This window comes from Protopterus annectens, chromosome 2.part0, assembly GCF_019279795.1.
Source record: "Protopterus annectens isolate FY-2018-M chromosome 2.part0, PAN1.0, whole genome shotgun sequence".
NCBI classification, from domain to species: Eukaryota; Metazoa; Chordata; order Ceratodontiformes; family Protopteridae; genus Protopterus; species Protopterus annectens.
Genome location: NC_056728.1, coordinates 1,432,510,361 through 1,432,535,152, shown reverse-complemented (window position 1 = coordinate 1,432,535,152; position 24,792 = coordinate 1,432,510,361). Strand labels below are relative to the sequence as shown.

Below are 24,792 nucleotides of genomic sequence, written 5' to 3'. Positions count from 1 at the left end.
CCCTGCCATGAATGCTTTGGAAGCCAGCATGGATCCAACTTTAGGCACGTCTACGGAGGCCTTGCAGACATCTGCTTCGGATGTACAGTGGGATCTACAGCTGATAATTTGTGAAGGGCCTAGGGGTGTTCCTCAGATATTAGTGAGGGAAGAGGTTCTGGCTACAATAATAGTTTTGTCAGAGCCACATACATTGTTTAAGGCTGACATCCCACTTGAAAAGAAGTAGAAAGCTAAATGCATTTCACTTGCTCCTAAAGATCCTCAGAATGAATGGCAAAACTTCACTCAAGGCCTGTTTAATGCCCTTATGGCTCTTAAGCCTCCACGGGGTTTCTGTTTGTTGATGCTCCTTGGTCTTCTACCCCTCTTAAGAAGTCCAGGGAACAGGATTCCTCTAAGCATGGTGCTGATTCTGATGAGTCTCTGACTTATTCCTCTCAGATTCCTTTGCCATTTGACTATGGTTCTGAGGAAGAAGAGTCTCATCAGTCCTGACTTTCCTTTTGAGGAAATTTTGTTTGGTGACACTATTTCCAGAATGATGGAATTTTTCAGATGGGACTGTGCTCAGGTATCTGTTCAGAAGAGGTACTGTGAGCTTCTATAGGTAGTCTCCTAGGCCCTCTGCTGTTCCTCTTGTTCATGCTGCCTCTCTGGATTCTTTTTCCATTGCTTCTCTGGCTTCTGATTCCCAACCCTCTGCTCCCCAAAAATGCTAGGTTTTATAAATTGCCTGATGACTGCAAGTTTCTTTATAAGTGACCCTCTGCTGAGCCTTCTGTATTGTCACTCAGTTGCTTCTAATAAACCTTCCAAATTGTTGCCTTCCACTAAGTTGCTTCCATCTGATAAGGATAGCAAAACTATGGAGAGGCTGGGTAAGAAGGTGTCTACTACTGCTACCCTAGCTTTTAGATCTGTTAATTATCAGACAGATATGTTTTGATTCTTCTCTCTCAAGCCTTTGAAGGTATTTCAGATCTCCCTGATTCTGAGGAGAAGACCTCTGCCCTTGCCTTGCTAGGGATGCCCTCCCTAGTAGCTTGCCATTCCTTTAAATGCAGCTGTGATGTAGCTGATACTTTTGGATCTGTTTTGAGGAGGTATTCCTGGCTCAGGCTTCAGCCTTTATCTAGTGATATCAAGGCTAAACTGATGGATGCTTCTCTGGATAGTAAGCATTTGTGTGGTTGTGCTGCAAAGTCCCTGCAGAAAAGTGTAAGACCTTATTGAAACATTTTTTCCACTGTACCCAGGTTTCAGAGGAATTATAGTAACAAACCTGCCTTTGCCCGTAGATCATCTCGCTCACCCCCCAAAGGTAAACTGTGGTAGAAGGACTCCTCCTGCTAAGGCCACTCAAACTCCTTCTCATAAGCCTCCTTTTCCTGACAAAACCAGGTGCTGTCTGACTGTCCTTACCCTGTTCTTCTGAGTCACATTCCTCTTTCTTTACTTCTTTCTCTGCCCCTTCCTGTTTGGTTAAAAATCACCTAAGACCCCTGGGTTCTTTTTATAATGTGCCAGGGTTATTGCATAGTTTGCAAATCTCCTCTTCTCCCCTTTTTGGGTATTCCTTAGCCTCCTCGGGAACAGTTGCCCTTTTTTTCCAGAGGTATTTTAGGGCCTGTTGACTCAGGGAACAATTCAAGAAGTTCTAGCTCCTCAGATGGTGAAAGGGTTTTACTCCAGAATGTTCTTGGTCCCCAGGAAAAAAGGCACCTGGAGACCCATTCTGGATCTTTCTCAACTAAAAATCTTTTTGAAGGTCCCTGTCTTTTAGATGCTATCCCTTCAAACCTTGTTTCCTCTGCTACTTCCTCAGGCTTTTCTGGTTTCCCTGGATCTCAAGGATGCTTATCTACACAAGCCTATTTAACCAATTTTCAGGAAGGTTTTACAGTTCTCTGTTGCTTTGTGGCATTTTCAGTTCCATACTTTGCCCTTTGGCTTCTCTACTTCCCCAAGGGCCTTCACAAAACCCTCCCTTCTGTGATTGCTATATCTGCAGGTTGAGAGGGATACAGGTCTTTCCTTACATGGATGACCTGCTCATTCAGACCTCCTGTCCAGAGATTCTACTTCAGCCTCTACACTTTGCTATTTCTCTCCTGCAAAGCCTAGGGTGTACTGTAAATTTAAAAAAAACATTCATGACTCCTTCTCTGGGTCATGTTTTTCTGGGGTGCAGGCTCCAGACTGTTCCAGTGCTGGCTTTCCTGCCTCCTCCCAAGGCTTTAACTTTTATTGCTTTCTTTCAATCCCTTTTTCCTCTGGCTTTCATTATAGCCAGGGAGTTTCTGAGGGCTGTGGTTTACAGGGCTTCCACCATTCCTATGCTTCCTCTGGCCAAGCTTAGCATGAAAAAGCTCCAGTGCTTTCTAATGTCAGTTTGGCTTCTGCATTCCTGTCCTTTAGATTTTCTGGTCCCTCTTCTTCCATGCCTCAAGCTGGAACTTCAGTGATGGATTCATCAGTTGTCCCTCAATTCAGGGCTTCCATTGACATCTCCAGTCCCCTCTCAGGAACTTTTCACAGATGCCTCAGATGTGGGATGGGGGGACCTCCTTAAACTCTGTGATGGTGCAGGACCTTTGGTCTCTTTGACAAAAGAAAGACCACATCAGTGCCAGAGATGAGGCTCTTCTGCTGGCTTTTCAGGTTTTCATTTTCTTTTTTCCTTCCAAGGCCCCTCAATATCTCACAGACAATACCACAGTGATGTGGTATGTCAACAATTAAGGGGAACAAGATCTTATCTCCTATGCTGGTTAGCTCTTCAAGTTTTGGAGCTAGCTATCCAGTATCAGGTGACCCTTCAGGCAGTTTACATTCCCTCAGATCTGAACATAGTGCAGATTCTCTGAGCAGGTGCATAACACAATCCCACAAGTGGGTGTTTCACAGGGATGTATTTCTGAACATTGTCCACCAGTGGGTACTCCCCAAGTAGATCTATTTGTGCCCTCTCTTGACAGCCAACTTCCTCTGTTTTGCACCAGAGTCCCATGTCCTCTAGCTTGGAAGGTGGGCACCCTCTCTTTTTCTTGGAAGGGGATGTTTCTTCATATCTTCCCTCTCCTTCCTCTCATTCCAAAAGTCCTGTCCAGGATAAAACAGGATGCTGCCAAAATCTTGCTGGTGATTCCCTTTTGGCCCAGACAGCATTGGTTCCCTCTTCTGTCTGCATCTAGCCAAAGGCAATCGTCATAAGTCGCCTTACAGGGTGGACCTACTCACACAAGACAAGGGGTCTCTCTTCCATCCCTAACTGTCCACTCTTCAGCAGACGTTGTGGGTGATATGGTTTTGATCACCTTCAGAAACCTTTTGTTGAGGATGTGCTTCGGATCCTCCTGGAGGAGGCCAGACAACCCACTACTAGAAAATATTGCTTATCCAAATGGAAGGGTAGAAGGTATTGAAATTGTTTTAGAGCTTAGAGATGCTATAACACATCTTAGCAAAGCTCTATCTGTGTGTATGATGACACATACGTGCTAGATTCTGGTTCAGTTTCTTGTAAAGGGGGTAGTGTGGGAACCAGAGGCAGATGCCCAGATGTATGTGATGTCATTCTGTAATCCAGCACTGAGATGATGTTTTAATACTAGATGAGACAGAAGTCTCAGTGCTGTCTGTTTCTGAAGCTGACAAAAAAGGATCACTTGCCCACTTTATCTTGTCCTGTTTTAGTAAGTAACCAGGGAATAGTAATTCTTTAGATCAGTCAGGAATATGTAGGGGATTAGTTGAGTACTGTTTTTCTGTATCGGTGTGAGTCTATCCATCTGTTTTATTTTTAATATTTTCTGTAATTGAATCTCTGGTGTTTATTGTAAATAGATATTTAGTATTTTATGTTTTTATTATTTATTATTGCATATATTTAACATTTCGTTGTGGCTGGTCTTTTAGAGAATATTTTAAACTTTGAGATTACTTGTATTTGTTTGATGACACTGTGACCACTCCTGAAACCCTTGCTGCATTGGTCAAACACTACCATTTGTATTAGTATTAATTTTGCTTAGTATAATTGGGGTACCCTGGTAACAGCCTTTGAGTAGCTGGTTGGTGGCAATGTATCTACCTTATAGTTTGGGCGAAGGGGGCACAGCAAGTGAATCCGTGCCAGCCTTTCCCGTGTGTATGTTGTCAGCTACTTGGAGCAGGGACACAGCACTGGTTTCACAGAGAGGATTGTGGAGGATTTGGCTTGGAACACTCAGCTGAGGACTCCACTCTACAGCTGTGTCAGTGGGGAGTATTATTTTTGCCCTGGTGAGAGAGAGGAAAACCCAGCCCCAAGACTGTGTGTGTTCACAGTTTGCTCTTAAGGGAAATTTTGCTTGGTACAGAGAACTGAATCTGAAATACTGTTTGTATCTATTTTTGTCCCAGGTAAATGTCCCTCACTAGAGTCAGTGGTAAGGATTGAGACTCCTTGATCACTGGCCCAGAGGATGGACGTTGCAACCTTTACCAAGCACTGTAAGTTGGATGTGATTTTCTAGGACCACAGCTGGTTTTGCTTGGGCCATTCTCCATGGCTTTCTAGAGGGCTCTGCTGGCCCTTCCTTCTCTCACTCTCTTTCCTGAGTTATTGCACTCTCCCTATTATAAAGAATACAGCAACAGTGATGTGGAAGGACATAGTGCAGTTGTGTAAAATCTTACCATAGCAGTAGATGTCCTTCTCTTCACTGTAGCAGTATTTGCTCCCTCCCTCCTCCCCTTTGTCCTTTTTCCTTGTGGCCGTACCTTTTACCTACTAGTTTCCATGGACTATCTTTCTTACTGTTCTGAGGATGGAACGTCCAGATGTCACCTTTATGTCTTGCACTGTGCATGGGGAGCATACATGTGACATTTAGCGTACCCATTACAACCTAAAGGCTTTTGTATACTGGCCAGACATCAGGCTACCCTTGGCAGAAGATCCCTATTGTAAAGAATACTACAACAGTGAAGAGAAGGACATCTATTGTTTATGGTAAGATTTTTACATAACTGTACTTTTCAGATAAATGGGTTCTGAAAATCATTCATCAAGGTTACAGATGACAGTGGTTGGAAATTCCTCCTTTCCATGGTGTAATTCCTCATCACCAGATCAGACCAGACTCTTGTTTTATTTCCATTTGTCCTTCATCACATGCTGTCCAGGGAGTAATAAAACCAGTTTCAACTTCCAGGTTGGGAAAGGGTTTTATTCAAAGAAGTTTTAGTGCCAAAGAAAAAAAAATGCCTGAGAGCAGTTCTGGATCTTTATTTCCAAAATCTGTTTGTGGTAGTGCCCATATTCAAAATAATGTCACTTCACAATCTTTTACCTCTTCTTTCTCTTTCACATTTCTTGTTAACACTAGATGTAAAAGATGCTTGTCACATACCTATTTTTCCAAACTTTAGGCATTTCATAAGGTTTTGTGTGTTTGGATCACAATATCAGATGTTCTTCGTGTTTCACTGTTGCAGTCATCACATTTGGGTTATCCCTGACAGGGTAGTCCTTGGCCAGCCTGAATACCAGAGATTTAGTATTTCTGCGTCAGTTGCTGTCGCTTGAAGACTGACGTCAGATCATCAGTGGTATAAAGGAAGGCAGCCAACGGCATTACATTAGTCTTTCTTGGTGTGGAGCCCAAAGCAGAAGTAGTTTGCATGAGTGCCGGTCGGCTGCTACCTGAGTTTCATTTCTGAACTGAAGTTGAAGTCTTCGAAAGCTAAGTGCCCTGTTAGGGATCCTTTTTTCTTGCACTAACCAATGTCAGAAAAAGTTGTTAATGGTCTCGCCTGTGGAACACAAATACCACACCGGGACTTACACTCTTACTGCGTCACTTGTCTAGGTCCAGACCACGATGTCCCTCATCGTGCTTTGTTTAACACAAGAACTATTCAAGCTCTTTTGGAGCAGTGGATAGACCAAAGTGTCTATTTATAGTTACATCTCATTGCAGGCTATAGGATATCCACATTTTTCCATATTTAGATGGCTTGAGTATTTGTACAGAATCTTCCAAAGTGTCAAGAATCTTTCACTTGGGTAAGACATAGCTTTCACAAGCTGGGATTCCAACAGAATATCCATGTCTTTTTTGACTCCTTCATAGGGGAGTGTGTGCCTGGGGTGTCTGCTAGACACCTCAGATAAGAGAGCCATTCTTCCGCAGGAAAAAAATAAATCTATTTCTAGGGTTTCCACTCAGACTTCAGTCTTTGCAAGAGAGTATGTCTAAATTTTTGGTCTCATGGCATCTATGATTCTCATGATACCTCTGGCAAGACTGCACATAAGAAAGATTACAGTGGTATCTAAAGTTACAGTGGTATCTAAAGTCTCTTTGGTCCCAGAGCCAACACCCTTTGTCTTTTCAAATCCTAGTTCTGGGATTTGTCAGTAGAGAAACCACATGATGGAGACATCAAATATCCCAAAAATCAATGTCTCCCCTTCTCCAAAGCATTCCCTCACCACCGATGCTTTGGACTTTGGTTGGGAGCAGTATCTGGAGGGATGAAAGTGCAAGATGTTTGGGACATCAAGGAAAGATGTAAGCATATGGATATAAAATAAATGCTTGCTATAATCATGGCACTCATTTCTCTGAATCCTCTTTGGTCATTGAAACACTTCACGTTATTACAGACAGTACCACAGTGATGCAGCACATCAGCAAGGAATGGGAGCCAGGTCTTACCTACTTTTCAGAGAAGTCATGTTAGATTTACTGCACAGTCTCACTCTGCAGGCATCCTATATCCCATCAGAGTAAAACTGTGGCAGACAAGCTGAGCAGGACAAAGGCAGACCCTTATGAATCAAAACTAGATCTTCCAGGATTAGATCCATCTGTGGGGAGTTCCTTAAGTAGTCCTTTTTGCTTCCTGTCTGGACAGTTGGCTGGCAAAATTCTGGTCCAGGACTCCATGCAAGAAAGCCTAGAAGACAGAATGTCTTATCCTTTCCTTGGACACAGGAATTTTCTTGTATGCTTTTCCACCAATGTTCTGGGTATTTCTGAAGATTTAGAAGGAATCCCCAGGGTCATTATGGATACCCCCATCTGGCCCAGGTAACAGTGGTTCTTCCTTTTTAGAATGGTCAGGGTCATTTACCAGAAGCTTCCTCACAGAATGGATATTCCCTTACAAGAATAGAGGTGTTTGATGCACTCCAACCCAAATCAACCTCAGCTGACTGCCTGGATGATAAGGTTTAATTCCTTTTAGACACCTATTTACTGACGATGTGTAGCAGGTACTAGTGGAGGCAAGAAAGACTGCTACTAGAAAAGTATACGTTAGTAAATGGAAAAGGCTTTTGAGTTGTTGCCAACAACATAACTAGCACCCATTCAGGGCTAATGTTTCACTGATTTTACAACATTTCTGTAAGTTGCTATCCTGTGGCCTTTCGTACTCCTTCATCTAGGTTTATTTGTCAGCCACTTCAGCTTATCTGCCCTTGGATCCTGATCTTCCTTTTTCAATGCATTTTTGTATCAAATATTTTGAAATGGGTTTTGCCCAAGAGGCCTCTAAGAAAACCAGTGGCCCCTCCTTGGGATCTTAATTTTGTGTTAGAGAAGCTAACACTTGTTCCTTTTAGACTAACTCATTAGGCTAATTTGTGGTTTTCACTTTGGAAAACTCTTTTACTGATTGCTGTCACTTCTGTAAGAAGAGTATCTGAGCTGCAAGCCCTTATGGTGAGTCAACCCTGTCTCATTTTCCACAGAGGCCGGGTTTGTTTGAGAACTAATCCTTTTTATGCCTAAAGTGGTATCAAAGAGTTTACTTTACTATCCATCTACCTGTTTTCTTTCCTGAACCCAAAAATAAGGGAGAAAGGCTACTCCATGCCTTGGATTTCCACAGACAACTTGGATGCTATGTTGACAAAGTAAAGTCGTTCAGATTTTTGGATTGTTTGTTCACTTGTGCAGGTAAGCAGAAGGAACAACTTGTGTCTAAACAGACTATTTCCATGTGGATGTCTCAGGCTATTACCTTTAGCTATTCTCACCTCAACAAAACTATTACAGTCAGGATCAAGGCTAACATTAGTAGGGCTGTGGTTTATCAGTGTTTTGGAAAGGGTTGGATTCTAGAAGAAGCAAACTGGCCCTCTTTACATACATTTACAAAGCACTACAAGCTTGATTCCTTCTTTAGGTATAGTTTAGGATTTGCTACAACTATTCTCCAGGGGTTCCTGAACCCTTCCCCTTCCTCTTTCTAAAAATTTTAAGCTAAGCTAAGCTAACCTACTCATGTAGCTGAGGCTACTGCAACAGTGATCAATATGATGAATATAGTACAGTTTTGTAAGTAAACTTACCATAAGAGTAGGTGTTTGAAAGACTGCTGCCACCTTCCATCCCCCGTTTTAGTATACTCCCCTGTCAGGGCTTGGACTCCCTGTCTCATTTGGCATAACAGCTCTGAAGGGCTTGGCGCTTAAATCTTTTTTTTTTTTTTAGGTTGCTCAGCTTGAGCTGCCAAATGGTTTGAGCCTGTGGAAGGTGCTCTGAATCTTTGGACACTTGACAGCTGTTATATCCTAGGTAGGATATAACCCAGGTAGCTGAATCTACTGCAGCAGTTGTCAATAGACCATCTGCTGTTATGGTAGTTTTACTTGCACAATTGTACTTTCTGACTCTTGAATATAACTGATTTATGAGTATTAGACCTCAGGTTCCTATCACATTGTTGAGTTATAACAATGTCGAACGGCTAAAATGTCGAAAGTGCCATTCAGCGAAAAGTTTGCCCTTTCCTCACTGTAGTGCGATCTTGGAGTTGGTGTGTATATATATATATATATATATATATATATATATATATATATATATATATATAATTAGTGGGGGGGGGCACAGCCCCCCCCCAGAAGAACAGTTTTGATAAACGGCACTTTCGACATTTTAGCCTTTCGACATTGTCATAATTCGACAATGTGATATAGACCCTTAGACTTCTTATGCAAATCTGTTACACCTGGAAGGGAAAGGGAACCAGCAGCCAGTTCAACACCTATTGCTTGGCTAACTTATCTCATTTTGTTTTATCAATTTTCAGTTTGTTTCAGATTATTAGAGTACCATTCAGATATAAATGCTTTTAGTTTTTTGGGAATGTTGGTAGTCAGCACACCTTTTGTGGGACAATGTAATTTCCACTATTGTGTAGGGGTGAAATCCTTTGGCTGGACCGTCCTGCAGGCATGGATTTATTCAACTATAGTCTTTGTGCTCTGAGTATCTTAAGTACCACTACTAAACCATTTGTCATTTAATTCCACTATAGTCTACATGCACTGCTTAAGCACAGATCACAAATTAGTTTGTTTTAGGGATACTCTTATAGTGAGCCTGTCTAGAATTTGGGTGGATATATAGCAAGTAAAATGCTTCTGAAGTTTTCAAGGGAGGTGCAGTAGCTGATGAGAGACTGTGCTCAGTATTTTGTTTGTGTGGTGCAGAGATCATCATTTGAAGACTGTGACCACAGGGCCAGAGTTTCTGTGTACAGAACTCTGTTTTAGGCATTTGCACCTAAAGTCATTTCTTTGTCATCTTGCCTGCCTACTATTAGGATTTTGCTTGTGAACTGCTTTGGTGAGAGACGCATCAGGGCACGAGTCCTTGAGAAATAAAGTAATAGTACAAACACTCACCATATCTTTATCTTCTGAAAGAAGAACTCCTGAAGTCTGTCACTTTTGCCCAGAGGCACTCCTTGAAATGGAGAACATCGATATCTGTGCAGTGACTGAGACCTGGTTCAAGGCTCTAGAGAGTACCCCTGCATTACCAGGCTATAACTCGTACCACACTTTTCGGCCATCTAACCTGGACCAGAACACCAAAGGCGGAGGTGTGTCCATATTCATTAAGGATATCCACACCTCCAGGCTAGTTGCACAGCATAATGCATCTGAAGTTATCCAAGGGCAACCAAATCTGGGCAAAACTGCAATCCAAATTGTAGCTTGCTACAGATCCCCCACCATGCCCCAGGATTCCCACTCCTCTTTTCTTGATATACTAGAAAATATTAGGGTTCAATCAAACACCGTAATAATGGGCGATTTCAACTACCCCACCATTAACTGGGAAAACTACTCTTCTACCAACTCCTTTGCTCAATGCTTTCTGGAATTAATACATTCCAGTGCCCTGGATCAACTTATCCACACCCCCACCAGGGGCAACAGTATCCTAGACCTAGTCATTACCAACATGAGTGACTGGTGTTCCACACCCAAAGTCAACTCCTTGTTGGTCAGATCCGAACATAAGCTAATCACCCTAGATATCCGCATCCTGCCCCCACCCACCATTAAGGAAACCAAAAATTTCTCCAAAGCCAACTTCATGCTTCTTAAAACAGAAGTAGCGAACTTCATGAAACCCATGCAGATGGACAATACAGTTAAGACTGCTGAATCCTACACAAATGCACTCTATAAGCACTTACATGAGTGCATGGATCGTGCTATCCCAAACAGAACCAAGATGCTATCCTCCAAAACAGGAAGCCAATCTGGTGGTCCCCTGCCATAAACAAACTACAACAGAAGGAAGAAACTGTTGCAAAAGAGAGTAAAATCCCATGATGGAAGAGCTCCCTGGTCAGCCTCAGTAAGAAGCTAAGATCCCTTATAAGATCCTCCAAAGCTAGCTACGAAAACAAAATTGCCACTTATTCTATGGGCAACCACAAAGCATTCTATAGCTATGTCAAGAATCTCAATAGCAACACCCAAATCTGCTCTGATTTACAGCACAACGGCACAAAAATTACAGAACCAACTGATATTGCCAACATCCTGGCAGATAAGTTCAGTGCTAACTTTACCCCCCTCTCACCCCCTAAAGGGCCGATATCTATACAGGAAGAAAGCAGAGTCCCTGTAATCACATCTGTGCTGGTAAAAGCTGCACTCCCTAAAATCAAAAACACAGCATCCATGGGACCAGACAACATCCCAGGCTGCGTTTTACAAGAACTTAAGAATGAACTGGCTCCCCACATGAGCACCATGTTCAGTCATAGTCTCATGTCAGGCTTTGTGCCCACTGAATGGCGCACAGCAACAGTTATTGCACTCCACAAAGGGGGAGCCACCACTGATCCTGGGAACTATCGCCCTATTAGCCTTATGAGCCTGCTCTGCAAGGCCATGGAATGTATTATCATGGAACTCCTAAACAAAGACATTGGTAACCTCCAAACTCTGGACCCCACCCAGTTCGGGTGTGTGAAAGGCAGGTCATGCCTTCTAAACCAGATAGACTTCTTTGAAGCAGTCACCAAAGCCGTAGACGAGGGTAAGGTGTTTCACACAGCCTAGCTTGACCTCATCAAGGCTTTCGACACCATTCCCCATTCTGAAATTATAGCTAAACTCACTGTAAACTAGGTATAAATCCCTGTGTCACAAGATGGGTTGCCAACTGGCTCACTGACAGAACCCACACTGTAAAAGTTGCAGACTCCAAATCTGACTTCAAGCCAGTGACAAGTGGAGTACCACAGGGTTCATTCCTGGGACCTCTCCTGTTTGGTATCTACTTCTGTGAGGTACAGGCTAACGCAAAAGGCCTCTGGCTAATGAAGTTCGCAGATGACTGCAAACTAGGAGCCATAGTCGAGTCCCCAAATGATGTGGACATCCTACAGAAGGGCCTCACTGAGACGGATGCATGGTGTCAGAGGCATGGCCTCAAGCTCAATGCCAAATAGTGCATTGTCATCCCCTTTGGTAAAAACTCTGTACCCATGAACTACCACATAAACGGCAGTCTGCTTAATTCTGAATGTGTGCTAAGAGTCCTTGGGACCCAGGTGGACAGTAGTCTCTCCTTTGATAATCACATCTCCACAGTAGTCCGAAAATCCTTCTATGTGGCACAACATCACAAAAGGGTTCTCATCCAGGAAAAAAGATGTCATTGTTCCCTTCTATTCGGCACTCATTAGACCCATTATAGAGTACAACGCCCCTTTTGGAATGCACCTCACAAGACATCTGCACCAGCTGGAAAGGCCGCAGAAGTACCTCACAAAAAGGATTACTGGCCTCAAACAGATGCCCTACACTGACTGTCTCAAAAAAACTCCAGCTTTACTCTGTAGCATATCGCCTACTCAGAGGAGATCTCTGCCTAACATATAAAGCTATGTTAAACCCAGAGCTGTTGGACATGCTGCACCTAAAGGAATCCCAATCCCTCCGAGCTACATGCTCTAGGGACCTAAATACAATATGGAGGGATAGATTCCTGTCCCAGAGACTTCCTATACTCTGGAACAAGCTACCCATCTATGTCAAGCAAAGTTCCTCATTCGCACTTTTCAAGAAAAATCTTGATGAGTGGCTCTGCTTGACAGGGGCACAGGAAATTAACTTTCTTGGGTGGCGTAAGCCAGGGAACCTTGTTGGCTAGGCTTACTTAGGCCCGTGGGCCGATAGCCTAGTACCTACCTATGAACCATTCCCCCTTCAAATCATCTTACCCCTCAGGACTTTATACTTAATAGAGGATTTTAGCAAAGATAATGTTGCACAGTAAAAGGTGAAGTAACTTCTACAGGCACGAGGTTGAAGAATGTAGTACAGTATAATAACAAAAGGGAATAATGATCTCACTGGTCAGGATAACTAACCTTTGAGTACTATTTGTAGATCTGCATCTATAGTGAATATTTGCTGTTGTACGTCTGTGTCTGTTTTCAATCTGCAGACCTTTGGTATCTTAAAAATAAGAGCTTTGCATCTGTGAAGGTTTTACACATCTGTGATATGTGTGAACTCCTTAAATCTCTCGGACTCCATTGTTGAGGTTTATGGGACATCTGTGTGTGTATAGAAACCTGCTTTTCTTCCCTATGTAAAATTATTTTTAGTGTTTATTGTTTGATTCACCCATACACATTCTTTGTACACACATTTAATATTTGCCTTGATGCTGTAAGGCTGCAACCACATTCCTTGATCGTACATAAGTTGTTTATCTGTGTGGGGTTCACTGGGATTGCTGTGATCTGTTCAACCTGTTGCTTTTCTTTTTTTATCAAAGAACTGTACTTTCAGTAAAGATTTATAATCAGCAAATCAGACTTTTTTTTGTTACTGATAGAGCCAGAAAAACAATTGCATAGATAAGGCAGGACAAGTCCAGATCAAGTAACAGAAGGTAAATGCAGTTCACTGAACATATGGAAAATTGCATTTTTGCCTTACTGCTGTACAAGTCTGTTTTTAAGTCCTTTTCCACTATGGATTCATGACATAGTTGATTTACTACAATGTCTCTTGATGAAATGCGGTGTACTCTGGCTTTCTTAAAGCAGTGTGACAACATTTATTTCGTGAAGAAAGAATCTTCTTGTACCTGGCTTGACTTGCTGGAAGAATAGATTAAAGGAGGAAGTCGAAGCTGATTGCTGAGGATGAGCATGTAGTTGACACTGTAGTATAGAGGTTAAATTATAGATATAAGCTTTGTCCTGTAGTCTAGGATTGCTTCCTTTAGTTTCAACTTACATAGTATATGAGCCTAAATAGGCTAATTACCAACCCAGTCCACTGAGTCACCTGAGACAGAGGCACATGTGTATATTGTATTCCATTTCAATGTCTTAAATGCTTAAAAAAGAAGAAAAAAAAATATGTACCTGGAAGTTAAATTGGTTTCCAAGCCATTTGCATTATTTAAACTGGCTTACTCTGAGAGAAAGTCCTGGAGTGACTTACTCTGAAATCAAGTCTTTTGGAATTTGGCCCATTGTGTCACATGTATCAGGTTGTAAATACAAGTGAGTTGTTTTGCTATAAAAGATGTTGCAGTTTTCTGGAAGAATGGTTGAGTTCTTTTGAGTGTAATGCCCAGCGGAGTGGAGTAGTCATACAAAAAAGTGTCCATCCATAACTACTATTACAGCTATAAAGAGAGTAGCCTAAAGATTAAGTACAAGAACTGCTGTTTATTGAAGTTGTCTTTGTGCTGAATTAATCATTTTTTTTTTCAGATCTTGAAGCTGCCAATTGAAGAAATTTCAGATTTTAGGTCATTTGTCTTCTTGTGGTGTGGCTCTGGTGAAGGCCTGGACTTGGGTAGACTGGTAAGAGTTTCACAAGATTAGTGATTACTAATTCTGATTGCCTTTGTTCATGTGGCTCACTTCTCTGTACCGGTTTTTATAACTTGGATGTTTTAACCCTATGACTGTGATCTCTTTAAAGAGAGAAATCAATCACAGGTGCTTTTCAGCTTAGATTTTTGTTATATTTGATACAGACTGAAGAAAAATATTTACAGTTGCCCAGATAACATCAGTGTGGTTTCCATTAACAGTATTATGTAACAATTGAAAAGTATTATGTTCTTGCAAAGCATGTTGGCATACATATAAAATTTTACTTCAGAAATTATCAGCATGGCTTTGAGTGGCATGTTCCCACAGTGGTAGTGTTGCCGCCTCACAGTACTTTCAACCATTTAGGCTCCTGACTGAGATAACTTCTGTGCAGTGTTTGAGTGTCCACCATTTGACCTTGTGGGTTTTCACCGGAGTGTTGTAACTTTTTCCACATCTCAGAGACATGCTGATAGTTAAACTGGCTGTGGTCCAAATTGCCCCTAGGTAAGTAGGTGTGTGTGTGCGTGTGTGTGCGTGTTCGTGCTCGTGTGTGTATGCGTGCACGTGTGTGAGTGTGTGTGAGTGTGAGTGTGTGTGAGTGTGAGTGTGTGTGAGTGTGAGTGTGTGTGAGTGTGAGTGTGTGTGAGTGTGAGTGTGCGTGCGTGGGAGTGTGCGTGCGTGGGAGTGTGCGTGCGTGGGAGTGTGCGTGCGTGGGAGTGTGCGTGCGTGGGAGTGTGCGTGTGTGGGAGTGTGTGTGGGTGTGAGTGTGTGTGCGCATGCGGGAGTGTGTGCGAGTGCGTGTGACTGTGCACGTGTGTTAAGACTGACTGGTTTCATACTCAGAATTGTCTTCTGCTTTATATGCATTGCTTCTTAGTATAAGCTCTGACTGTCCCATAATACTAAATTGGATAATTTGGGTATCACAAATGGAGGGACAAAGGAGAGAATGCACATACAAATGGATGTCGATACTGTAAAATATTTTTCAGAACACTACAGAGCAGAAAGTGCAGTAAATTATTACTGCAGTTAAAACCCAGATTATATGTTACTTCATTTGTTTCCTAACCTCTTAAAACAAAGAATTTCCCAAAGTCCCACCCAGTCATTGAAAGACAGCAGAGACACAAATTTCAGAGCTGCTAGAAAAGTAAGTTACACAGGAAGTCCCGCCAGACCTGCTAGGATCTGGTGTCTATTCAAGATTCTTTTTGGTTCTAAATAAAAGGCCCATTCTGGTCCTCCGTCATCCAAACCAGTTTGTAAAACACATGAAATTCTGAATGGTCACTGTAGATGTGTATGTACACCTTTAAGAAGCTTTCTAAGGGCTTGTACAAGTGGATAAATACTGAGCACATGCGAACCTGACTGCCATTTTGTAGTAAACTGTTGAGATGTAAGCATATGTCTGTGTAGTCTGTCAGTTAATCATTTGTTTATATTTTGTACTGTTGCTATTCATTCTGATGTGTTTCTGTGTAATAAAGCATGCAAACGAACTACCCCACCTGTTTGTCTTTAATGGGAAACAAGACGAGCAACAGTCGCGGTTCAGTCCATTTTATCTGTTTTGAGGAAGTATAACTGGATGCACTCAGTGGACCTGCAGGACGCCTACTACCACATCAAAATAGCAAGGCAGGCCATGAGGTTCCTGTGCTTTCAGCTGGGAGCCAGTCACTTTCAGTTTTGGTCTTACCACAGTCCCCATGGTGTTCACCAAATTCTAACTTTCAAGTGGGGGAATAACCACACCCCTGTTGCTTTGCTGAAATTTTCTAAGGCTTTTTTATGAGGGACATTTTTTCTTAGATCACTGTTGAGAGATCTGGTGACTCATTGGGGGTTACTTTGCTGCTCCATGCCCTGACTTGACCCTTTTTTAGCTGTCGGCTTCAGTGGATCTCAAGTTTCTGTTCTGGAAGACTATTTTCCCTTTGGTGATCAGCTAGGAGGATTTCAGAACATTGTTGTGTGAGCCACCTTGTCTGATCTTTAAATAAGAACAAGGTTCCTCTTCATACCAGTCCTATGTTTTTCCTTATACTGACCTTGTAAGCTGCCCTGAGTCAGACCACTTTAACTTGCCAGTATTCCTCCTTATTTTTTGAACAAAGGCTAATATACATTACATTTGCTGTATGTTCATTGCCAGTTGAGGTTTTATTTGCTGTGTACCAAACGTTTAAGGAAAACTGATCAGGTTTTTGTCTTTCTTTCCAGGGCCAAACTGGGAGATGGCATCTCTAAGATCGCACTATCCAGGTGGCTATCAGATTGTGTACCTCACAAACCTGAAGTCCACTCTACTAGAGCAGTCATGGCATCTTCTCTGCCAGAGTTCCAGAAATTGATATTCGTGCTGCAGCTGCTTGGTGTACTGTTCATATTTTTGTTTCTCATTATAAGCTAGCTCTACAGTCTAGGTCCCATACTTCCTTGGCTCTACCATCCTCCACAATATCCTGTGCTTGGAAATAAGTCCCATGAGTTGTGGAGGATGAAAAAGACAGCATCGGACACGAAAGTTATGTACTTAATATAAGGCAAGATCTGTGTTGTCTTCAGTCTGTCTCAACCTTTCCTTTGTCTGTGCCCTTACCAAACTGTCACATTTATGGCTCTCGGGCTCTTGATTGGTTGGTTATATTTGACCTGTCAGGAGCCTTTTCTTAAGTACAGTTTTATACTGTGTTCTGGTCTTCTTTTCTTTGTTCTCCCTGTTCCCCATTTTATTTGGAGGTGGAGAGATGTCTTGGATGCAGGCAGGGAAACTCAGGTTGAGGTTCTTTGGGATCAAAGAGAATTATGGGTAGAGGGAAGCAGGCTGGGCCTTGCATTCAAGATTCTAAAAGTTGCCAATGTCTGATCCAGTATACTCATGAGATGGATGGTAGAAGACAACACGGATATAGCATTATATGTACATAACTTTAATTTTTACTCCCCATAACTTGGGCGCTGCTTTGTGTCACTGTACTGGTAAGGTGACTACATTGGTCACTATGGATTTCTCATGGAATTCCCCAAGTAGGAATTATATATTCAGTTGGGATTCACATAACTCTCTGTATGCCACAACTTTCATTTATTAAATTAAATGAAACCCTCCTGGTGTCATTGGGAGAGGGACAACAAAGTTAATTTGAATCCTGTCCCCAAGTCTAAGGAAATTTACAGGTTTTTGCTTAAATATTTTTGCCCACATTGTGCACTGCACAAGTGATGCATCTGTCTACGTGTTCTTCTGTGTCTTGCGGCATTCCAGGTCACCAGGACCTAGCTAGCAATAGAACCCTAGAAGAGCTTTTCCCTCCTATGGGATTCATCTTTTGGTGTAAGGGCCCTTTGAAAACTCCCCCACCACCTGCCAGTTATTAGTGCAGTACCGAGGTTGATGCCAGACTAAGAAAAACTGATTTAAAAATGTTACATATTTTTCTTTTTCTTTTCATATTTTCTACAAATAGCATGCTTGGTCTGCAAAATGCATGTTATCCAGGTCATGGGAAAGTGTGACCTTTTAATTTTTTTTTTTTTTTTTTTTTTTTTTTAAATAAAAGGGTATATAAGGACATGTCTTTGAGTATAGGTTTTCTTTAAGTGATTGGATCTTTCGTATTAACAGGTCATAAAAATATCATCACAGTCCACTTAAAAGAAATATTTGGCTAGAACCTTGAAAGGGAACGGACATTAAAATGCAGTGAGCTGAGATTTATGTCGACATCCTGGGTATTGATAGACTGTTTTCTCTAGTCTGATGTAATTAAGCCTTTGTTCTTTACAGGTGGAAAAGCATTTTAATTTCTTCTATAGGGAAGATGAACAAAGAAAAAGAGAGATACACATTTTTTTTTGGGGAATAGATCAGCAAAATTGAAATGTATATGTATGTGATGTTGGTCTTTGTTCTTAATTGTTTTATGCTTAGAAGAACTTTGTGATACGTCTGCAAAAGGTCTGTGTTCTGCCTGTGAATATTTTTAATATTTTTTTTTTAACTCTTGCTTACACAGGACCAGCATTTCTTAGTAAGAGGAAAGTTAAGAGGTCTAATTAATCTGTAGATCAGATTTTTCTTTACATAATATATCCACTTAACTAAATATTATTTTATTTTTCTGTGCATATTTTCACTGTAAACTTGTACAGTAGAGCCACAGTGCAGTTAAAGGGTAAGTTTAGGGATTGAAACCTCTACTGCAATATCAACAGAACAGTTTGGAGGGACAGGTTTATGTCACAGCAGATATCGCTGCTCTAGAGTCCCCATCCATGTGAAACGGAGCTCATCCCTGTCCATATTCATACCCAACTTGGAGCTGTGGAAGGAAAACAAAACATTTTCCACAGGACTACCCCCTGTGCTACTAATGGATAGAGGCAGCTCCTAAATGCTTTATCCCATACATAGGTCCCCTCAGATTGTCTGTGGAATGATCCAAGTTAATGTTACTAGGTGTAATGTATAATCATTGGCATTGAGATGAGTAAGGCCAATGTAACACCAAATGGGATAGGTTATTTTAAGCACCAAAAGGGAAATTGACTAGGCTTAAAGTGGCACATAAGGGCAGATAGCCTTGTACTTGAAGCTTATTCACTTTTTAGTTCTTGTGGTTGGTGTTTATTGTATATGTATTACTGTTTATTGCCTGTGATGGCGGTTGTCATTTACCAATAAGCATAGCACCCTGTCTCCACTTAGCTAGATCATTTTGAGCCAACTACCAGTGAAAGTGTTAAGGTGTATGATTTCGTATTTGGCTTAATTTAAAGGCAGCTGGTAACTGGCAGTCTCCAAATATTGCAGAAAGCTGAGATATAATTCCTTGAATACCAGACAAGCAGCACAAATTAGAAGCTTCATGACCACGATCAACAAGAAGTGCTACAGACACTCCATTTGCAAGAAAGTATAGAGTATAAATCCTGTGATATTCAAGAGTTGCAGCGAGAGTTTACTGAAAATATGCATCCAAATTGAAGCTCTAGTGCACCAAGAACTGCACCAAAACCAAAACCAAATGTCAGATGTAAGTAGTCCTTTGAATGTGGAAGACTTGTAAAAGAAGCCATGCAGCTATATTGCATGTTACAAGAGTTAAATATGATTGCAAAATCTAAGAAGTTTGTGCAGTTTTTTTGAGTATGAAAAAAAAATGTACTATAGTTAGCCAAAGACATGGTTAATGTAGTGCTTAGGTTAATTTACAATGCTCAACCTAATATAATGCATACTACCCTGTTAGTTACATTTTTCAGTTTTGAAAAGGGGATGCAAATTTTTGATGTATAGCTTTCTAGCTAATGAGATAGCTGGAGTGATTTGCATATCATATGCTACACAATTAATTTTATGAGTTCTGAGTCTGACTGTAGACCTCATAAAGTCTAGACTAAATATGCTGTGTCTTAAGTCTCCTGATATGATAGCAGTATTAGTCAAATTCAAAACTCCTTGTGCATTCTAAAGATGTTCTTTGTATCCTTACTGATTTGATTCAGGAAACTCTCATGACAAATGTCTATTTTTTCCATTTACTTGAGATGTTCCAGAGCAACCACAGAATCTATTTTCTCAGTCATTTCTGAAACAAGCAATGAACAGTGGACTTTGCCATTGCTTACCCTGGCTAATGCTTTCACTGGTGTAAAAAAACAATCCTTTTATTTTCTAACATTCATGCAAGAAAGGATGAACTGTTACAGATATAATCCTGTTATAGTTACAATATCAGAATTAAAAGTTATACTTTTAAATTAAAATTTTGCCAAATCATACATGCAGACAACAGTACAGATATACATACCGGATCGGCCGAGGCCCGGGGTTAATGACGACTGCCACCAGTACTGTTGGCCAACAGGGTGCTGGTGGAAATTGGGCTACTGTTGACCAAAGGAGGAGAAGAGGAGGGGAAGGCATGCCCGAAGGCAGGCAAAGGCTAGGACTGTGATAGTGAGGGTTGGAACTTTTAATGTTGGCAGTATGACTGGTATAGGGAGAGAGCTAGCTGATATGATGGACAGAAGGAAGGTGGGTATATTGTGTGTGCAAGAGACCAGATGGAAGGGGAGCAAGGCTAGGTGTATCGGAGGTGGGTTAAAATTGTTTTATCATGGTGTGGATGGGAGGAGAAATGGCGTAAAGGTTATCCTGAAGGAACAGTATGCTAAGAGTGTTTTGGAGGTGAAGAGTGTCAGATAGAGTGATGTTTATGAAGCTGGAAATTGATGGTGTAATGATGAATGTTGTTAGTGCATATGCTCCACAAGTTGGGTGTGCAATGGATGAGAAAGAAACATTTTGGAGTGAGTTGAATGAAGTGGTAATGACTGTACCCAAGGGTGAGAGAGTGGTGATTGGAGCAGATTTCAGTGGGTATGTTGGTGAAGGGAACAGAGGGGATGAGGAAGTGATGGGTGGGTATGGTGTTAAGCAAAGGAATGCAGAAGGTCAGATGGTAGTGAATTTTGTGAAAAGGATGGACATGGCTGTGGTGAATACGTATTTTAACAAGCGGGAGGAACATAGGGTGACATACAAGGATGGAGGAAGATGCACACAGGTGGGTTATATCTTATGTAGAAGGGCCACTCTGAAGGAGATTGGAGACTGTAAAGTGCTGGCAGGGGAAAGTGTAGTTAGGCAGCATAGGATGGTGGTTTGTAGGATGACATTGGTGATCAAGAATAGGAGGAGGAGTGTGAGGGTAGCACCAAGGATCAAATGGTGGAAATTGAAAAAAGGGTAATTGTGAGGTGGAGTTCAGGGAAAAGTTAAGACAGGCACTGGGTGGCAGTGAAGAGTTACCGAATGGCTGGGTAACTACAGCAGAGCTGGTAAGGGAGATGGCTAGAAAGGTGCTTGGTGTGACATCTGTAAAGAGGAAGGAGGACAGGGAGACCTGTTGGTGGAATGAGGAAGTACAGGAGAGTATACAGAGAGAGAGGTTGGCGAAGAAGTGGGATTGTCAGAGAGATGAAGAAAATAGACAGGAGTATAAGGGGATGAGGTGCATGGCAAAGAGAGAGGTGGCGAAGGCTACGGATAAGGCATGTGAAGAGTTGTATGAAAGGTTAGACACTAAGGAGGGAGAAAAGGACCTAGACAGAGGGACCGAGCTAGGAAAGATGTGCAGCAGGTAAGAGTGATAAAGGATAATGGGGGAAACGTACTCACAAGCGAGGAGAGTGTTTTGAGCAAATGGAAAGAGTACCTTGAGGGGCTGATGAATGAAGAGAATGAGAGGGGGAGAAGGTTGGATGATGTGCGGATAGTGAATCATGAAGTGCAGTAGATTAGCATGGAGGAAGTAAGGATAGCTGTGAAGAAGATGAAGAATGGAAAGGCTGTTGGTCCAGATGACATACCTGTGGAAGCATGGAGGTGTTTAGGTGAAATGGCAGTAGAGTTTTTAACTAGATTGTTTAATGAAATCTTGGAAAGTGAAGAGGATGCCTGAGGAATGGATAAAGTGTTTTATACCGATTTTTAAGAATAAGGGTGATGTGCAGACCTGTAGTAACTACAGAGGGATTAAATTGATCAGTCACATCATGAAGTTATGTGAAAGAGTAGTGGAAGCTAGGTTAAGAAGGCAGGTGATTAGTGATCAGCAGTATGGTTTCATGCCAGGAAAGAGCACTACAGATGCAATGTTTGCTCTGAGAGTGTTGATGGAGAAGGTCAGAAGGAGTTGCATAGTGTCTTTGTGGACTTAGAGAAAGCATATGACAGGATGCCTAGAGAGGACTTGTGGTATTGTATGAGGATGTCGTGAGTGTCAGAAGTATGTAAGAGTGGTACAGGATATGTACGAGGGTAGTGTGACAGTGGTGAGGTCTGCGGTGGGAGTGATGGATGCGTTTGAGGTGGGATTACATCAAGGATCAGCTCTGAGCCCTTTCCTATTTGCAATGGTGATGGACAGGATGACAGATGAGATCAGACAGGAGTCCCCGTGGATGATGATGTTTGCAGATGACATTGTGATCTGTAGTGAGAGTAGGGAACAGGTGGAGGAGACCCTGGAGAGGTGGAGATATGCTCTAGAGAGAAGAGGAATGAAGATCAACATGACTAAGACAGAATATGTGTGTGTGAATGAGAGGGAGGATAGAGGAATGGTGAGGATGCAGGGAGTAGAGGAGGCAAGGTGGATGAGTTTAAATAGTTGGGATCAACAGTTCAAAGTAATGGTGAGTGTGGAAGAGAGGTGAAGAAGAGAGTACAGGCATGATGGAGTGGGAGGAGAAGAGTGTCAGGAGTGATTTGTGACAGACGAGTACCAGTAAGAGTGAAAAGGAAGGTCTACAAGAGGGTAGTGAGACCAGCTACGTTATATGGGTTGGAGACAGTGGCATTGACAAAAAGGCAGCTGTTAGAGCTGGACGTGGCAGAGTTAAAGATGTTAAGATTTGCACTGGGTGTAACGAGGGTGGACAGGATTAGGAATAAGTATATTAGAGGGTCAGCCCAGGTTGGAAGGTTTGGAGACAAAGCCAGAGAGGCAAGATTACGTTGGTTTGGACATGTGCTGAGGAGGGATGCAGGGTATATTGGGAAAAATATGTTAAGGATGAAGCTGCCAGGTAACAAGAAAAGAGGAAGGCCTAAGATAAGGTGTATGGATGTGGTGAGAGAGGACATGCAGGTGAGTTGGTGTGACAGAGCAAGACGCAGAGGACAGGAAGAAATGGAAACAGATGATCTGCTGTGGTGACCCCTAATGGGAACAGCTGAAAGAAGAAGATGTTATACTTTAAATTCACTAAGATTTTCTTAACCATATATATCTAATTTATTCCAACATTTAAAATTTGGACTGCTACTATTAGTTCTTATTCTACTGATGTATTTTTACTATTTACACAATTTGGTGGCAAGAATGTTTTTTTACAGTTGAAAGAAACTGCTATGGGAGTATCTTTTGCTCCCATTTATGCAGATTTGTTAATGAGTTTTCTTGATACTTGTTGTACTGGTCATAATATCTTTCTGGAGGCTATAAATATATACCGTAGGTATCTGGGCGATTGTTGGATGGTCTGGAACTCTGACTTGGTATATTTGAATAAATATATACAGTACGTCAATGAAAATAAATGGGGGATACAATTTAGTGTCAAATATGATCTCAACAAATTTCCTTTTTAGATATTGCGATCACTAAAAATCATGATGGTACTTTTATATGCTGCAATATATAAGAAAACCTTAATTTAACCCTTTATTACATGGAACAAGTTGTCATCCAGCTCATATTGTTCGTAATATTCCAAAATCACAATTTCTTAGAATTCGAAGAACATGCTCACTGGATCATGAATTTAAACAAGAATTTGATTTGGTTAAGTGATTTTGTGAAAGGGGATATAATTATAAAGATGTTCTGATAACCTGCAATTCCATCACAAACATGGATAGATGGATTTTTGCAATATACCAAACATAGGGTCAAAGATGAAACATTGAGCTGAGTGACTAATTTTGGTAGTAACATTGGGTTACTTAGGAATTTGATTAAGCAACACTGGGATATTCTAATGTCAGATAATAGGATATGTGGGTTAATACCAGCATGCTGTCCGTTTTCTTACAGAAGAGGTAGAACCGTAGGTATTTTTATGCTCAACTTCTGAGAGACTTGTTGGTCACAAATCACTTGCATTAGAAGTTGAAGTTAAGTACAAACTTGCAGTCGTGTATTTTAGTCTTCTGTTAAGTACAAACTTGCAGTTTTAAAAGTACTGTATTTAATTTTTTCTGTTACCTAATTATGTGTTTCATTGAATAGTGTGCTGTGTGTCTCTGTGCAGTTAGTTCCCCACTCACCCTCCCTGTTTTTGTCTTGGTGTTTGTTGGTGGCTCTGGAATTGCCCGTCCCTCCTGTAAGTCTGTATTAGAACACTCCTCCTGGGTCCATCTCATTTGCTCACTTAACCCAGTACAGTGAGATCATATTCTGAGTTTAGTGTTCACTGTACTTAATAGAGAGAGAGAGAAGATTTGAGAAGATCAACCCACTTAGGTTCTTCCTTCCTCCTCTCCTTGCACTTTAACAAAAAAAAAAGTTTGCACTTTATTCATCTGCTTTTACTGCATTTGTGTTTCCTCCTGCTTTATTTTGCTTTTCTTAAAAGTACTCAATTTTATTTATTCTTTTGCATTTATTACTGCTCTGTAGCAGCCTGATTAGATTGTAACTGTTAAGTCTTTTGGTTTAAGTACTTGGGCTTCATACAGGTTGTTTTACATTAGGAAAGTTTGTGTTCTGCACTGTTGTGGCAGGACAGGTAGCTTACATCCTTCTAAGATGGGAATTGCTGATTGAAAGCTCAGTGTCTGTATTAGTTCTGGCTTAAGCACTTAGGCTTCAGGCCAGTTATTCTACATTAAGAAGGTTTGTGGTCTGCACTCTTGTGGGAGGAGAAGCTGGATTCTGCCCTTATGAGCTGGGAATTTTTGATGACAGGCTTTATTGTGCCTGCTTATTTGAACTGTTTCTTTCTGAAATTGGTATGTCTTGTTGCTGGAGCATAGACCAGATTCAGGCCTGCTGAATCTAGCTTTGTTTGTATAACTTGAGCACTGATCCAGGCCAGCTTTTT

At 41.5% G+C, this 24,792-nt stretch overlaps 1 protein-coding gene across 1 annotated transcript in view; it reads left to right on the top strand.

The window, feature by feature from the left end:
* Positions 1 to 24,792, top strand: part of METTL14 (methyltransferase 14, N6-adenosine-methyltransferase subunit) — a 572,808-nt gene that overhangs the window by 380,044 nt on the left and 167,972 nt on the right. The window contains exon 8 of the mRNA XM_044061658.1: positions 14,056 to 14,148. Within this exon, the coding sequence (XP_043917593.1) occupies positions 14,056 to 14,148 (93 nt within the window). The remainder of the gene's footprint in view (positions 1 to 14,055; positions 14,149 to 24,792) is intronic.